General features: G+C 54.6%; 1 protein-coding gene across 2 annotated transcripts in view; it reads left to right on the top strand.

Annotated features, from left to right (window-relative positions):
- Nucleotides 1-11,952, top strand: part of Hivep3 (HIVEP zinc finger 3) — a 54,030-nt gene extending 42,078 nt beyond the window's left edge. Inside the window, exons 4-7 of one of the 2 annotated variants that reach the window (XM_026410398.2) lie at nucleotides 4,901-4,987; nucleotides 9,103-10,034; nucleotides 10,240-10,242; nucleotides 11,140-11,952. In XM_026410398.2, coding sequence (XP_026266183.2) covers nucleotides 4,901-4,987; nucleotides 9,103-10,034; nucleotides 10,240-10,242; nucleotides 11,140-11,937 — 1,820 coding nt within the window. In that variant the 3' untranslated portion in view covers nucleotides 11,938-11,952. The remainder of the gene's footprint in view (nucleotides 1-4,900; nucleotides 4,988-9,102; nucleotides 10,035-10,239; nucleotides 10,243-11,139) is intronic. The other variant, XM_077791437.1, reaches the window with a different exon arrangement.
- The last annotated feature ends 5,099 nt before the right edge of the window (nucleotides 11,953-17,051 follow it).

Here is a 17,051-nt window from a genome sequence, read left to right as displayed (position 1 = left end):
GGAGCAAAACTCAGCACAGACTTGGGCTTTGCCACTTGTCCTTTCTTCTGTTGATAAAGCTGTTCCCAGTGGTGGCCGCTGGGCAGCCTCTGTGGAAAGAACCCAGTAGAGGCTCCAGCCTCCCTCCTTCCTCCATCCTCTTGTTGCCCGGCCCCTTCCGTTCTTTCTGTACTAGATCAGAGGCCAGTTTATCACATGCCCTGGCTCAGTGGCCTCCTCTCTGGCCATGTTCCTCTTTCTGGTCTCCCAACCCCATCAGCTGAGCCCGACCCTCGTCTGTCCTCTCAACGTCATCTTTGAGTTGAACTCAAATTTTCCCACCAAGGTTTTGGGTTGGATGGAGTTACGCAGCCCCCCCGCACACACACACACTTCCTTTTCTGTGTCCTCTTCTCTCTTAATGGCTCAGAAACAATGTCCCAGAGAGTGCAGCTAGGCCTGGAGCCTCCTACCCTGCTGATGAGCACATCAAAGGCATCTATCCCTAGAGCCCTGCCACACCCAGGGCAACTCAGCTCAACTCAGCCTGGACTCGGGCTCTGTCCCCACCTGTCCCCTACCATCCAATTTCCTGTGGCCTTAAGAAGCCAGTTGGAATTTTATGGAAGAGAAAGATGGGGAAAATTGGCTGACAGTTTAAGTAACACAGTCTGAAGCAATACAGCTCTAAAAGTGGAAGGCTTCTTGTCCAAGCCCCTGAGAAGCTGAAGAAAGTGAGTCCCGGAACCAGAAGTGACCATGCACGAGAGCCCCTGCCTCCAGGGCAGCAGCCCTCCCCTTCCTCTGGACGAGAGGTCCTCCTGTCTCTGGAGGGAGGGGTCAGGTCTGCAGTCAGATGACCTCTGGAGTGGGTGGCAAGTGCTGCTTCGATTCCCAGCACACCCAGGGACTCACAGGGCTGCATCGTCGGCATGAGGGACCTGGGGGAGCCTCCTGGCCACAGGCCACACAGCACACCTGTGCCCAGCATGCAGCCCTCTGGGAGCCTCTGCCATGTGAGACAGGAAAAGCCCATCCCTGTTGACTCCCAGCACAGGCAGTCCCCTAAGGGGCCCCGCTGAATTCCTCTACCTTGCCTGTTTTGCCAAGTCTGAGTAAGGTCTGGGGTCTTCATGGGAACCCCCACTTTCTAGAAGGCACCTGCAGTGGAGGCCACCCCTGGCCTGACCTCCCTTCCTGGGTCTCTCTGAGCCACCACAGAGTGCAGAAGCTGAGCAGGTGGGGTGGTGCCCACATCTCCAGGGGTGTGGAGTGTCCTCTGAAGCAGGGCCAGGCCTGGGCAGCTTTGCGGTCAGCCGGGGAGCTTCCCGGCCCATGCCAGAGGACATCTGAAAAGGTAGAATCCAAACTCTGTGCCTAGCTGAGGGGACCTCTTGGGGCGGTGGCAGATGGAAGCAGAGAGCAGGTGGCCATGAAGCGGGGAGGACACTGGAGCTCTTGGGCCTCCCTGGGGCCAAGCTCTGATAACGCAGCCCCTCCCTCTCCCGGGCTGTCTGCATACCTCTCGGGTGACCTCCACCACTTTCCTCTCTCTCCCTTAAGCTGTGGCCTAGGCAGCCTACATGAGCATTCAGGCTCGGCCTGGCAGTCCTTGGGACCCCTGTCACCTCTGCCTGGCTGTGCCGTGTCTGGGAGCCCTTCCTGTCTGTCTCTGTCTGCCTGTCTGTGTCTCGTCTCTGTGTCAGACGTGGAAGTGGCAGCTCAGGCCTCTGGGAGCCACCTGAGGAGCAAAGGCCCGGGGACTGGCCTGTAGTCTGTCCTCTTCAGATGGTTTCCAGAGGTCAGCAGGGTGGCTGTGCTGTGTGCGGGCCATTGCGCCGATCGCAACCTCAGAGGACAGAGATGGCAGCTGTGGACAGGCCTCGCGTCCATTGGGCCAGCAGGGTTGGGGCAGGGTTCCTCCAGATACCGGTCACCTTCTCCCCACCGGCCTTTCCTCCTCCACTCCAAGCTGTCACTTTCCATGGGGGGGCTGGGTTGGCTGTGAGAAGCGGTGGCTCTGCCCCTTGACAGGGACCTGGCCTCCACCCTGTTTCTGCAGGGTCAGGAAGCCTCTCCCTGGTCAGAGGCAGTGACAGGTGGGGAAGGAGTTGGGGGGTGGGGAGACAGGACGAGCTCAGGGCCGCTCGTCCAGCATCTGCTCCCATGACCTGCAGAGTCACCTCAGCCTCCCTGCAGCTTCCGAGGGTGGTGGCAGAGAAGAGGCAGACCTGCCGAGTGGGAACTTTGTGGGGCCTTCTCCTGAGCACCCCTGAGGCCCAGACAGAAAGGTGAAGCCATTTCTTCATGAGCATCACCTGAGCACCTCTCTCCTCCTGGCCCAGCATCAGGTGTGGCAGAGTCCCTGGGTGCTCCATAGAGAGTGACTGTCACGGAGGGGGTTGGGTCTGCTCTGGGCCAGCCACACTCTCCTGCCGCATGGGTTGTGTCTTCAAATCCTCTCAGCATCCCCACGAGGTAGGTATTACTTTACAGCTGCAGAAACAGACTCAGCAAGGTTCAGAACTTGCTCAGGGTCACACAGCCAGCAGCGGCAGAGCCTGGGCCACCCCAAGGCCTCATGCTCAGAATCATCTTAGACCGTTGCTTCCCCTGCCTGGAGCCAGCAAGGCTCCCAGAGCCCCGAGACCTGGGCCCAGTCAGTGCTCTAAACTAGCTAGCACTGTGACTTGGGGCCACTTGGTCAACCATGGTGGTTAAGGGGAGTCGTGCCACCACCCAGGACAGCCAGTGATCTTAGCTAATGGAGTGATCAGCACCTGGGCCCAGAGTTAGGTGAGCAGCAGGGACAGGCCTCAGCCTGATGGGGGTGGGATTATAGGGTCTGTGAGGTCCCTCCCCGACACTTGTGATGGCATTTCCCTAGGGGGCACTGTACACCCACAGTGTGCTCAGTATCTAATGTGACTGGCAAGAAACCTAAACCATCTCGGGGAAAAATTTTTGTGTGAAATGGAATGATGGCCAGAAGGAGCAGTGTTCATGTCCTCGGTGGCCTGGGGTCATCAATGCAAGGAGGCTGCTTCCAGGGCTTGAGGGGTTGGTGTCTCTGGTCCACGGAAGACCCCAGGAGCCTCTTCCCACCTCTTGACAATCTTCAGGCATGACAGCGAAAGTGGCATTCACGAGGCTGATAGAGACCTTTGGGAACCCTTTGGTCACAAGATGTCTTGGGAAGATGTGGTTCTGCTCCCCCTATGGTCAGGAGTAGAACAGCTGGGCTTCTGTCCAGTGGCAGGAGAGGAGGACATCTCTCCACCTGTCCTGCTGCCCTTGGCTCCCCACACCTTAAGGAATCCCAGCTTAAGCTCTCCTCCCCCATCTCTTCAGCAGAACCCCAAAGTTCTCAGGCTGATTCAGAAGCACCCTTTGATCATCCATGGGCAGTCCCCCTGTTTACCCACCCATCCATCTCCTCTCCAGCTCATTTCTCCACCATCCACTTTCCCTGTCTGTTCCTCGCACTCTTCCGTCCATCTCTCCTTTCATGCAGCTTCCCTTCCTCTCCTGCAGTCTGACCTCCCACTTCCGCCTGTGTGTGCAGCCAGCCGGCTGCTCTCCCTCCACCAGCTCTCCACTTCCCTTTCCATCCATCCGCCCGTTCATTTCCCTCATCCACTCATCTGCCATCTATTCATCTGCCTGTCTGCTCATTCTGTCCCTTCCCTCTGCTCTCTTCCCATTCTGCTTTCCTTAGTTCCTCTAGCCACCGAGCCATCCATCCCTCCACCCATCTCTCTTCACCTCCATTCCAGCATGTCTAACTCTTTCCATTCTCCTCTCCTCGTCCATTCATTCAAACTTACACATTAATACAATTCATGAGACAAAGCACCTGACTTGGGGAACTTATGGTTTATTATGTGGTAGAGCATACGGAAATACAGCAGTCCTCAGAGCACAGTCTGGGATGGGCCAAAGGAACATCCAAGGCATCTGGCCTGTTCTCTTGGGGCATGCTAGGGGCGCTTGACCTCTCCTCCCAGGACATGGCTGTCCACAGAACTCTGTGGTTCGTGAAATGCCGTGCACATGGCAGAGGAGAAAGGAATGAAGCTGCTGTTCCCATTTCTCGATCTCACAGAGCTACGGCCCCTGCTCCATAGCCTGCAGGGCTGGTCTTACAACTTTGGGCACCGTTGGCCTCCCTAAGAGTTTTGTAGGCGTGGGGCAGGAAAGAGCCTTGGCCTCCCCTGAACCACCTGCATCCTGTGTCTGCACTGCACCTTGGCCTGGGGAAACAGGCCCAGGAAAGACACTCCACTAGGGAAGCCAGGCTTGGGCCCCAGCCCTGTGGCTCCCAGGTTCATGGCCAGTGATGTCCCTACTCTTACTTTCTGTCCTCTCTCCAACCCTAAAAGTAACTTTGCCCTGGATCCTCTTCACAGACCCTAAGGTTCTGCCCTGTGGGCTGCCTGGAAGAGTCCTTGGCCAGAAGGGCATGTTCAATCCCCACCCTTCATGATGGTCCGTGGGAGTCCCTATGTTCTTGCACCACTTGAGGTGGCCAGTCATCCTGTCTGAGGCAAGCTGCCAGCTCCTGGGCCCAGACTGAAATCAGAATCAGGAAAAAAAAAAACAATTGCACTTGAGTGATCTTTTAATAATTTCTTTTTTTTTTTTTTTTGGTTTTGTTTTTTAACCAGCATCTCTCTTTCTCATTGGACCCTCTGTCTGTCCCTTCACAGCCCCATGCCCTCTCCATCCCAGCTCCTGTGTTCTACCACAACCATCAGCTCTGGCTGCACGCCTTGGCCTGAACATTGGGGCCGAGGGGTGCCTGGCCTCTGCCCAGCCTCTGCAGCTGGCAAGGCCTCTAGTGTGAGAAGCCACAGCTGCCTCTGGCCCTCCCCAGCTGTATCCTGCAGCTGAACCTGAGTCTGTCCTCGTTCCTTTCCAGGGAATCTGACTAAGCACATGAAGTCGAAAGCCCACAGCAAAAAGTGCCAAGAGACAGGGGTGCTAGAGGAGCTGGAAGCCGAAGAGGGTAAGGAATGGGCACCCTCCACCTGCCCCTCTCCCTGTCCCTTCCATCTGCCCTCCTCTCCACTGATGCCTCTCCCCCTGCTTTTCCCCCTCCCTCCCATGCCTTTCCCTTCTGGCTTCCTCCACTGTTGGGGCACAGAGGTGGAATTCACAGGGGATCACCCCCACTCCCGTCTACAGTGGTGTTGAGCACTGTCGCCCCGCGGAGCTCTGTGGATGTGCACTGAGTATGAGCACATGTGTCATCGCCTTTGGCAACGCACACCAGCTATGTGCCAGGCACGTTCTAAACACGTGCCTGAAATACCCGGCAGACTTCACAATGACTCTGTGGGTCCTTACTCTAGAAGCTCCATAACCACACTCTGACATGGGCCTGAGGGTTTTGAGAGAGCCAAAGCCAGATGCAACAGCCCCTGTCACCTACCAATCCCCATCCCACGACCACAACCCAGCCAAGTCCTCCAGCACCAAGAGTCATGTTAGAGCCAGTCTCCCAGCACACAGGGGAGAGGGGAGCTGATCAAGGCTGTGGGTCTGGTGAGCACTGCCCCATCTCAGCACCCAGGTAGGAAGCCAGAGGAGCTTTGGCAGATGGACAGGTAGTCCCTCCAGCAGAAAAACCTTTGACCACAGATTTCTTGAAATCAGGATCAGGTACTTAGAATGTAACATAGGATAACGTGTGTGTGTGTGTGTATTTTGTTCAGTTTTCATTTTTCAGATTTGGAGATGTATTTGCAGTCTCACAAAAGAGTTAAATCACATTTCCCTTTCTCTTATAGAACAGAACAGAATGAAATTGGGGCTGTACTTCCCAACACCAAATTATGGGGCTCCCATGCTTGTCAAGAGTGGACAACAGGCCATTTACAGATATTGTTCAATTAGGTCCTCAGAACAGGTGGTAGGAACTTGTGTTTCCGCATTTCAAGAAAGGAAAGTTCAGACAGGTAAAGGCAGTCACCAAAGATCACAGAGATGCACTGGCTCCACACTACTTCCCTCATTGCTGGGGGACCCTGAGCCCAACCCAGAGCCTCCCTGGTGGTCCCTGCCTCCCTCCCAGCCTCACTTTCCCAGTGGGGTGGACAAGGATGACCATACCCACCTTTGTGAGAATGAAGTCTACACATTCCTTCCAGAAGCAACTACGAGGACAACTCTGCTCTGAGCTCCATTGTACAGTGTCAGGAAGCCTGTGTTCTAGAGGGAGAGGCAGACATTGAATAAATATGGAATAGAGCAGGGGAGAGAGGCAGAACAAAAAAACCAACTGAGAGCCTGGAACATAGCTTTGTGGGGTATGGGGAGAGCTCTCTGGCAGAGGAAGCAGCAGGTGCTAAGTCCCTAAGACCACAGCACTTTACCCGTGTGGCTAGAGCCCACTGACACCAGGACAGTGGGTCAGAGACCTCATGCCAGGAAGGTCAAGGGGTGAGCTTGGCTGTCATCCAGTGTGAGAAGGTAGCACCAGGGACAGCCTCTGACCGCCTGGGCTCTGGCTGGGTGCAGGGCATAGCCGGCAGGGGGCGCAGGGGAGGCAGTGGTCCAGGCCAAGCACACCCTAGGCTCGGACAGCCGCACAGTGCAGGTGAGAAGTGGTGGATTCTGGGTGGATTCAGAGGTAGAGCTCACAGATCTTGCTGTCACATCAGAGAGGGGAGAAGAAGAGGCTAAGGAAAAAAGAACCCAAAGATGACTCCAAGGTGTATAGCTTAAAGATGGAGTTGCCACCTCCTGACTAGGCACATTCAGGGCATCAGGAGTTGGTGTGTGCTGGACAAAGTGGGAAGGTAGCCTGGAAGACCAAGCCCTCTGGTGGCCGGCATTGTAGCCCCGCCCCGGAGGAGATGAGGTTGGGCGCCAGCGCCACCGTGTGGCACATTCCAGCTATGGCACTTAGCAGCGCAGAGGTGCGCTCCTTTGGTGGTCCTAGGGCCCTGAGCTCCTAGTGGGTAGGACTTGTTGAGCTTTGCCCTTGATCCCAGGGGCCGGACATCCCTATGAGAGGCATCAGGAAGGGGCGAACCAGACATGGGCATATCCCCTAGAGTCCTGCAGGAACCTGGATGTGGAAGGCATGGCCAAGCGTGCACCAGGCTGGGCACCCTTGGCTACCATTATTCATGTGCTGAATGACCAACACAGGCCACCTCAGTCTCTGGGCCTCTACTTCCCCATCAGTGAAGAAGGTCTTTAGGGGCCTCCCTGGTGAATATCAGGAGATGCTGGCCCTGACTCCCTCACCAGCTGCACCACCCAATCAGTGCTCATAATGCTACTCAGCTACTGCCTCTTAGCTGGCCGTAGCTAAGGATTATTGGGTGCTAACTGTGTGCTGGACCTCAGAACTCTCACAACACCTTCATGAGGGGCTATTATTACTAATCCCCTCCCCATTTTACAGGTGAGAAAACTGAACAAAAAGATAAAAGGAAGTTAGCCAGAGTCACACAGCAAGGGAATGGTGAAGTTAGGATCCAAACCAAGGCCATGGATGCTTTTCAAAGCATAAAACCATTTTTAAGCTGTCAGTGTAATAATGCAAGGACTGTGAACCTTAGTTCTAATTCAGCCAGGAGCTTGATGGATGATTTTGGTTGTACCCCTACCCTCTCTGTGCCTCTGTTTCACTATACCTGAGTGAGGGGCAGGGGTAGGTGAACTTCTGGGGCTGCAGTAGTCTACAGCCAAAGTCTTTGGCAAGGGGACTCAAGTTTGGCCTGGAGCCAAATTTCAAAACTTTGCCCTCCCATCTCTATCCCCCTTTCCCTCCCAACCCCCACTCCGTCCCCATTTCCTCCCGATTCCTCATCTTTTTGCTCCCTGCTGCCAGGAGACCCTGCCTTTCCTCTTGTGGCCCTCCCCAGCTCTACCCCATCGTTTTGGACCTGCAGCCCACCGAACGTCCTCTTTTGTCCATTTTACTTCTGCATGTTGATTATTTGGAAGCAGGCGGTATTGGGCATCCTAGCCCTGGGGAAGCCTGGAGGAGATCCAAAGCCTGGGTGCATCAGGGGCCTGGGTCAGCTGCTATGTCTGGTGGTCCCAGTCAATCGTGGGTGTAGTAGTGGTATATACAAGTGATGGGCCAGCCGATGGTTCACCAGCCCATACTCTGGCCAGAAACATGAGGTCATCATTATCTAGCAATGGGCCAGCAGGACCCAAACCTCAGGGCCTTTCAGGTGGGCCAGACATCAGCAAAGCTCTCCCCAGCATCTAGAATGCTGCCCATTTCAGATACATCTCAGACTAGACCTAACAGTGACCCACCTGGTCCAAGTTGCTCCTCGAGAAGCCAAACCAGGAAGCTGGCATTTCAGAGCTACTCTCCCCAGGCTAGGAACATCATAGGCTTCTAAAGGGTAGTGGCTCCTCAGGACAAGGGCATGGCCAGGGTGGGCCCTGCTCTGTGACTTGAGGCTAGCTTAGCCAAGCTTCTCACAGGGGCCGTATTTATTCTACTACCTACCAATTGTGCCAGCCAGCAGCACCCGATTATGGTGTCAGATATGTGTTTAGACTAATCATGCAGGCTGGCTTGGAATAATAAATTTCATCTTTAATGAATCCACAGTGACTATAATTTTGGAACCCTGGCTAGGTGCCAGGCCTGCATTTTCTCTTCTTAGCTAACCCTGGGAGGTGAGACTGTCATATTTGTTTGACAAAAGGGGAGACTGAGGAATAGCAAGGCAATATAACTTGCTCACGGTGAAACCCGTCCTGATTATTAATGGAAAAGGAGACTGTCTCACCTGCTGTGGTTCAGCCCCAGACCTACTGTGACCTTATTGGGTAACTTACTGAATCTCTCTTACCTCAGTTTCCGCATCTATAATCTGAAGATTAGAATAGTCCCAGCATTCTTTGAGGACTACATGGATTAATACACTTAAAGCTCTTAGATCTGAACTTGCATGTGGTAGAGATGAAGTCATTGCTGTTCACGATGATTTACAAAGCATTCGCATTTCTGTTACGTTACTTGGTCCACCCAGAGATCTTGTGCCATTACCATAGGAATACTGCCTGGGTGGCCGATCAAGAAACTGGGCTTTAGAAGGAACAGCCAGGGCTGACCTCAGGTCTCCTGCATTCTCCCTTCAGGAACCAGTGATGACCTGTTCCAGGACTCGGAAGGGCGAGAGGGCTCCGAGGCTGTGGAGGAACATCAGTTTTCAGACCTGGAGGACTCGGACTCGGACTCAGACCTGGATGACGACGAGGATGAGGACGAGGAGGAGAGCCAGGACGAGCTGTCCCGGCCATCCTCAGAGGCGCCTCCACCCGGTCTGACAGCCGTGCCGCGGGCAGACTCCTCACCTGTCCAGGGTCCTCGGCCCCCAGATGCCACCTCTGACAAGGAGGCCACACGAGGCGGCTCAGTCTCTGATGCTGAGCACTTGACAGCCAGCAGTTGCTCCACGTCCAGCCAGAGCATCCTGGGTCTTCCCCAGCTGGGACTGGCCCTGTCGGGCCCTGTGGAGAAGGACACAAGCTCAGCCCTGAGCTCTAAGGCCATGTCCCCCAGAAGGCCATGGTCTCCAAGCAAAGAAGCAGGCAGCCGTCCACCACTCGCCCGCAAACACTCACTCACCAAAAACGACTCATCTCCCCAGCAGTGTTCACCGGCCCCAGAACCACAGGCCTCAGTTGCAAGCATGCTTGGCCCCCAGATGGGTCCAGGAAGGGACACGGCCCCTCCTCCTTGTGGGTCTCCAAGACTTGCGCTGTCTTCTCTCACTCCCCACCCCCTGGGAAGAGAACTGGCCCCTCGAACACATCTATCCCCAGAACTTGAGGGAACCACAGATCCAGGCCTCTCCAGACGCTCACCCACCGGGAGACGGTCTCTGGGTCGGGCTGAGTCACCACCACGGTCAGCGCTGCCATGGAAGTGGGCCCTGGCTGGGCCAGGCAGCCCCGCAGCGGGTGAGCATGGTCCAGGCTTGGGGCCAGCTCCGCGGGTTCTCTTCCCGCCCACACCTCTACCTCACAAACTTCTTGGCAGAAGCCCGGAGACCTGCACCTCCATGTGGGTGAGTTCCTGCCGTTGTCACTCCCGGGGGTGGGAGGGTGACAAGTTCACACTTTCTGAGAATCACACCTGGAGCTAAACAACTCTGCCCGCTGAGTCGTTGCTGATAGTTTAGCAAAAATTCCTTGGGTGCTACTAGACCAGACACCAGGCTGGGCACCTTCAGCCATCTGGGTTATGAGACTTTCTTGCAACTTCAGCAGCAGCAAGTGTGGGTTCCGGAGTTCCTGGGTCAGAGTCCTACCCCTAGTGAGAGCCGTGGCCTTGGATGTGGGTGGAAATCCTTGTGTAATTCCCCACCGGACCCAACCCAGCCTGCTTGTTGGGCAGATGGCAGAGCTTAACCCAAATCATCCCCATCTCCAATGTCATTGTCACAGCTCCCCACAGCCAGTATTGCTCCTGTCAGACCATGAGCACAGCTGCCATTGGCCAACACCGCCCGTCGTCCTGGCACCTCAGCACCCCACTGATGCACCTGTCCGCCTGAGCGATGTTGTCCCATCATCCACACAGTCCCTACCCTATTGTCATGCCATCTCTGTACCACCAGCATCCCTGTCACCACAGGACCCCACCACTGACAGTGCCAACTCTGTCAACTTTACCTACCAACACCTTTTCTGTCACACTGTTGTCATGACCTGATATTGTCACTCCTGGAGAGATCTTACCTTGATTTTGAATTTGGAGGTCACATTACAATTCCTCATGGTGGAAGGTCAAGAGCCTTGGGTGGGAACCCAAGGGCCAAGGTGAAGTTGAATGAATGAAGACCATTTTAGGAATAGGAGGGCAGCAGAACCAAGGTAGAGGGCCAGGCCAGAGTGACCACAGGGTCCCCTTCATCGGAGCACCCTTCCTCCAGATGTGCTGGCCAGGGGGTATGAAGACAGTGGGGCAGAGTGTGCTCGTGGTCACTGTAGAGCTGGAGACAGCCCGCTGGGCAGCATCGTGAGTACAGCCAGCAGCCTGGTCCTGGCCCCAGCTCAGCTGGTTTCACGGTGGTCTGGGGCCCACTGCTCTCCGTGCCTCTAGGCCGCTGTCCTCCATGTGCCCAGCACGTAACCCTTGCCTTCCCCTGTCTTGTTTTCTGACCCCTGCAGAAGGCCGAGTCCCGAAGTCCAACCTGCTCGCCTGGCCCTGCTCATCCTCTTTCCTCCCGACCCTTCTCCGCCCCCCATGACTTCCACGGCCACATCCCAGCCCGGACAGAGGAGAACATCTTCAGCCACCTGCCTCTGCACTCCCAGCACCTTCCCCGTGCCCCGTGCCCCTTGATTCCCATCGGTGGGATCCAGATGGTACAAGCCCGGCCTGGGGCCCACCCCACCCTGCTGCCAGGGCCTTCCACAGCCTGGGTCAGTGGCTTCTCGGGGGGTGGCAGCGACCTGACAGGGGCCCGAGAGGCCCAGGAGCGAGGCCGCTGGAGTCCCACTGGAACCTCATCAGCCTCTGTGTCCCCCGTGGCTAAGGTCTCCAAGTTCACACTCTCCTCGGAGCTGGAGGACAGAGACTACCCCAAGGAAGGGGAGAGGACCGGCAGAGGCCCAGGCAGACCTCCTGACTGGGTACCCTATGGGGCCAAGGTGCCTGTGGAACCTGTGGCCACACACAGCCCCTGTACCCCACGGCCACCCCAGGGCCAACAGGTGGCACAGTCCTGGAGCCTCCACTTGGAGTCACCATGCACGCTGGCCACCCCGGAGGCCTCTGCCGCCCCACCACTGGACCGCAGCAGCTCCGTGGGCTGCCTGGCCGAGGTCTCTGCTCGCTTCCCAGCCCGGAGGAGGAACCTCTCTGGGGAACCCAGGACCAGCCAGGGCTCCCCCAAGCCCTCAGGTAGTGGGGAGCCCAGGGCATCGCCACCCCAGCCCAAGGACAGGGCCCCCCCAAGCACTTAGCCTCTCTCCGTCCGACCGCGTCAGCATCTGGCTTCCGGTGTTCCACAACAGACGTTTGCAGCCAACGTCCTGGAGTCATCTTGCTCCCATGGGCCCCCTGTCCCATCTGTCCATCTGTCCACACAGTTTCTGCTCAGCTCCCATCTGTTATATCTTCCCACGTATTGCAGTTACCTGTGCCTTTTTCTATACCTTTTGTTGCTTGAAAAGAAACAAATCACACACACACACACACACACACACACATACATAAAAACAAGACAAACCCACAAGGAGCTTGAGGCTGTGGATAGTTTGTGCTTTTTAGGAAAGGCTGCAGGAGGGGTGCTCTACCGCACCCCTGCAGTCACAGCCACTGCCTCCAAGGACAGTGAGAGGCAGCCGCTGCCCTAGGGAAAGGGGATGCACTGAGGGCACAGGACACAATTAAGTGGAGACGCAAGCAGTCCGTGTACAGAAGTTTAGGGTTCCTGTTCATCGCTGCTTTAGTTCCCCCTTCCCTGCCCGGGCCAGCGGCCACTCTTTTCTGCCAGAGAAGGGCCAGCAGCCCCAGGCAGAGGAACACAAATGCAGGCAGAACCCCAAGAGATCATCTTCTTTTTCCTTTTATTCTCTATAAGAAAAAAGCGGGGGTGCAGTTGCTTTTGCTAGAATTTCAACCCAAAATAGCAGGTAGAAGGTAAAAACTGGTTGGTTCCCCCAGGGATTCCCAGATACCCGGCTCATCTGAGTTGTGGGCTTATCCTGGCATTTCCCAGGTGAGCAAGCCATGTGACAGCCCCTCCCTTCAATACCCACCATCCTGCCCCCAGCCTCTGGGCTAGGAAAGGAGCCCCGACTGTCGCTTTCTTGGCTCTGGCACACCTAACCCCTGCCTTGCTCTCCTGGCCCTGGCCCTAGGCTGCCCGCAAGGCTGAAGGGACTATCCTCAGCTTGGGGTTTGGATTCTGCTTCACCTCAGTCCCTGCACTACAGGGGCCTCACGACCTTCATGGCTGGGCTTTTCCAGTGCTCGGCGCTGTGAATTCACAGGGCTCCGGGTCCCTTGGAGCAGGACTGGTTTCTCTGTCCCCTCCACACATGGCCAGGCCTCTACTACCTAAGGAAATACCCTAAATGGTGACTGGTAGGAACTGCCTGGGCCTATGTTTTGGCTTAAATCTCTTTTAAGACCCCCCCCCCAAAAAAAAACCTATAAATATAGAAAAAGAAGGTGGTGTTTGGCATATCCCCCCACCTCCTCCTCTTCTCTTCTCTCAACCTAGAAGAGTTGTGAATTGTACCACATCCTTTGAATTTTTCTGTATTTCCTGGGACAAAAACAAACAAAAAAACCCTGCTTTTCAAGAAAAATAATTTGACCAGAAATTTAAATCCCAAGTTAAAATATGGAACTTGACCTCCAGCATGTTTAGCCCATATAGTTAATTGTAAAAGTGAGTGCTCCTGTGCACTGCTGCTAGAGGTTCCCATTTCCACCTGGGAGAGGAGGAGTTTCCCCCTATCTTTCCAGAAACAACTCATATTTTACAAAGGGGGGCCATGGTGTGTCCCACCCAGGCTAGGTGCTGGTGCCACCTTGCACAGAACAGGGACCTCTCTGGCCAGTTCCCAGACCTCCGCCAGGCTGTAGATAGGCCTCAATCTCATACTTGGCCATCCTTCCCCTCTCTCCAGCTCAGGCCTTTCCTGCAGGCCCCTGCTGGGTGGACAAACCAGCCACAGGCCCAGCCTCCACCAGAGCAGCCGCTCATTCTCTTTGCCTTGCTCCAAGCTAAGACAAAAAGAGCAGGGCCTCCCTGGGGGCCTCCTATAGTCTTGAGCGCTGGGGAGTTGGGGTAGCGCCTGGCTGCTTGACTCAGGCTAGGGCTCCTGCTCACCTTAGGAGAAACCAGCAAGCCCACCTGGACCACATTGGCACTCTTTGGATCTGTAGCAAGTGAGTAAGAGCCTGGGCCCTGGTCACAGAGCCCTGGCCTCTGTCCTGGGCTCCCCTCACTCATCCTGAACCCCTAGGCTTCAAGAGCTGAGCCTCAGAAGCTGGATGCAGGGCAAGATCTTCCTGTCCCTGACTGCTGGCTTGGCTCCTGACCTTAGGGATAGCCACCCCCCTCCACCCTACTATACACCCCAAGCTCTCCCAGGCACTGTCTCCCCTGTACTCAAACAATCCATCCACCAAGGTCCCCTTCCTGGGCAGCCTAGTAATGGACAGTGCGGCCATCAGGGGAGAGTCCCTGCAGTTTTCTGAAGAAGTAATGGGCCAGGGGTCACTGGAAATCTAAGGGACAGGGACAGAATACCTTCATAGAATCTGGCCTCAGAGCTGCTGCCCCACAGGGGCCCAGAGGAACCGAATTGATACCACCACAAAGCACAGTGCTAACCCTCTCTGCCAGACCCTGCGCCCACTCTCCTGGGCCCTGGGCCCCAACCCATATGCACAACCTCCCGCTTTGGGAAAAGCCTCTCTCCAGTCACACCCCATTCTGGGCCTCGGACTCCTGCCAGCCACGCACGCAGTTTCCAGCCTGCCTGTGATCTGCTGCCCCTGCCCCGGGGGATCAGTGGGGCCAGCGGCACTGACGTGGTGCACACACCCGAGCTAGCTCTGTTGAAATGCCATTTCTCGGGACAGACTAGCTCCTGTCCTTGGATGTTGGCCGTGGGGGAAGAACCAACTTGCTGTGGTTTCCAGACAAACCTTATCTTCTGCTGGGGATCCCAATCCACCCCCCCCCCCACCTAGACCTGCCCTCCAGGATGCCCTTCACACCTTGGCAATATCAGTCATTCTGGATACCAACCCCTTTCTTCTCCAAGGACAGGCCTGCTCTCTCCTATCCTTGTCCATAGCTTACACTGGGGTCCCAGCCACTGAGACCCTCCAGGGGCGGGACAGTAGCAAACTGCTCACTCCCCCAGACTTAAGTCCCTCTGTCAGAAAAAGTCTGAAAGAATTCGCTTCCAGATTCCTCTAGGCCCTGTTCCCGTCCCACCCAGTCCTTTGGAATAAGGATAAGCAATGTAGCTGAGCTGAATTCCTCTCTAGACCTTGCTCCAGACAAGTCTTTCTCAAAACTAAAGTCCTGGCCGAGCAGTCATCCTCGGAGACCAGTCTGCCCGGGGGGAAGAAAGTTCCCGAAGATCTGTGCAAACTCTGCTTCCGTGTCGTGATTCCAGTCTGCTTCCCATTAGGAAAAAAAAACGCATCGGCACTTATGATCACTTTACTAAATCTAGTGTTAAAAGAAACAGAAAAAAAGAAAACGTGTAGGCAGATGTAAGATACACACTCTCTGTAAGATAAATATTTGCCTTTTTTTTTTCTAAAAGGTGTATGTATTCTGTACGTGAAATTGTCTGTAGAAAGTTTCTATGTTCTTAAATGGCAATACATTCCAAAAATTGTACTGTAGATATGTACAGCCACTGCACTGGGATGGGGTAGTTTTGCCTGTAATTTTATTTAAACTCCGGTTTCTACATTTGCATCTTGCAATGTCAGTATGGTATATATCAGTGCAAAAGAAAAAAAAAAACTCAACAAAAAATCCATGCAGGTCTAAAGCACAGAGTCTGACGTACAAAAGGAAAAAAATGCTCAGTATTGATGTGTGTGACCTTTGTTGTAAATTACATCTGTACTGTGAATGAGAAGTTTTTACAAGTATAATAATTGCCTTTATTACAGCTCCAGCTGAGTGTTCAGCCGGAGGATATTTTTTAAAAAAAGAAAAAGAATAGCACGTTGGAATAAATTTGAAAATCCCAACATAGCCCTGTTTGCCTGGCTTGTGGTCTTTTCAAGAGTGGCAGAATGTCAGAATTGAGGGGACAGTCAGTGTACCGAGTACTCATTTTCTATGGACCAATCTGATCCAGAGCGGGGTGACTAGGCCACAGTCACCCAGCCCATTCTGTCTTAGGGCTCTCGCTTCAGGCCTGGCAACAAAGCACCAGAAGTATCACTCTGTGACCAGGGCCTGTGTCCATCTCCTAGGCCTGCCATGACAAATTACCATCAACCAGCTGCTTTGAATAACAGAAACGTGTTTTCTCCCTCAGTCCTGGAAGCCAGTGATTTGAAATCAAGTTTTCTGCAGGGTTGGCTCCTTCTACAGCTCTGAGGAGACTCTGTTCCCTGCCACTCTTCTGGCTTCTGGTGACTGCCACTGTTCTGGGTCTTCCTGGTTTTGTGGTCACCACTCCAGTGACTGTCTCGTCTTCACATCTCTGTGTGTCTTCCCTCTCCTCTAGGCACACTAGTCATTGATGATCGCATCTCAAGATGCTCAGTTATTCTGCAGATACCCTTGTTCCAAACAAGGGCACACTCACAGATTCTGGGGAGTAAGATATGACAGTTTTAGGCAAGGGCGGAGGGATTGCCATTCAACTGACTAGAGGAGGATACTTGAAATCCAAACCTGGCACAGCCACTTCCTGCCTATGTGTTCTTGGGCAAGCCAACTAACCTCTCTGTGCTTATTTCCTTATCTGTAAAGTGGAGGTTATTGCTCTGTGCATGTAAGGGTGCTTGAGATGGTACATAGAGGGAGGTTAATAGAACCTTGAACACAGGAAGCTTTCGACTTACTGTGATTTCTGACAAATGATTTCCGAGCAGGACTTCTGCAGGATACCGGGGTCACCAGGGTAGAAAGATGTGGGTCCCTCCCTTTTGTATTCCACGCTGATCTGCTGAGTGCTGCAAGGGCAATCATCCATCAGTGAGCAAGACAGATACCGTCTACCTTCTGAGAGCTGTCCTTGTAACAGGCAGCTGTCAGTCACCCTGTGATGACAGGGCCAAACGACGTACGCAGCGAAAGAGAAGTGTGCTCCAGTCCAGAGGAACTCTGGGCCACCCACAGACCTGTCCCTGAGAAAAGTCCTAAGGGTCAGCAAGGCAGGGGAACCATGAGAAGGAGCAGACAGAGGCTGATGGACCATCAGAGGGGTTCTTGGGGCAAAGTGCTACCCAGAGGACCTAAGCGGTCTGCTTGTTTGCACAACAAGGAGTCCAAGCTGGTGCAGGGGAAGCTGGCCTGGGCCCTTTGGAGACATAGTTGACTGTTGAATAAGTGGTGGCAGCAGAAGGTGGTGGTTGA

Source organism: Urocitellus parryii, chromosome 11 (assembly GCF_045843805.1).
Source record: "Urocitellus parryii isolate mUroPar1 chromosome 11, mUroPar1.hap1, whole genome shotgun sequence".
Lineage (NCBI taxonomy): Eukaryota > Metazoa > Chordata > Mammalia > Rodentia > Sciuridae > Urocitellus > Urocitellus parryii.
Note: the sequence above shows the minus strand (reverse complement) of the source record. Positions and strands in the feature narration are given on the sequence as shown.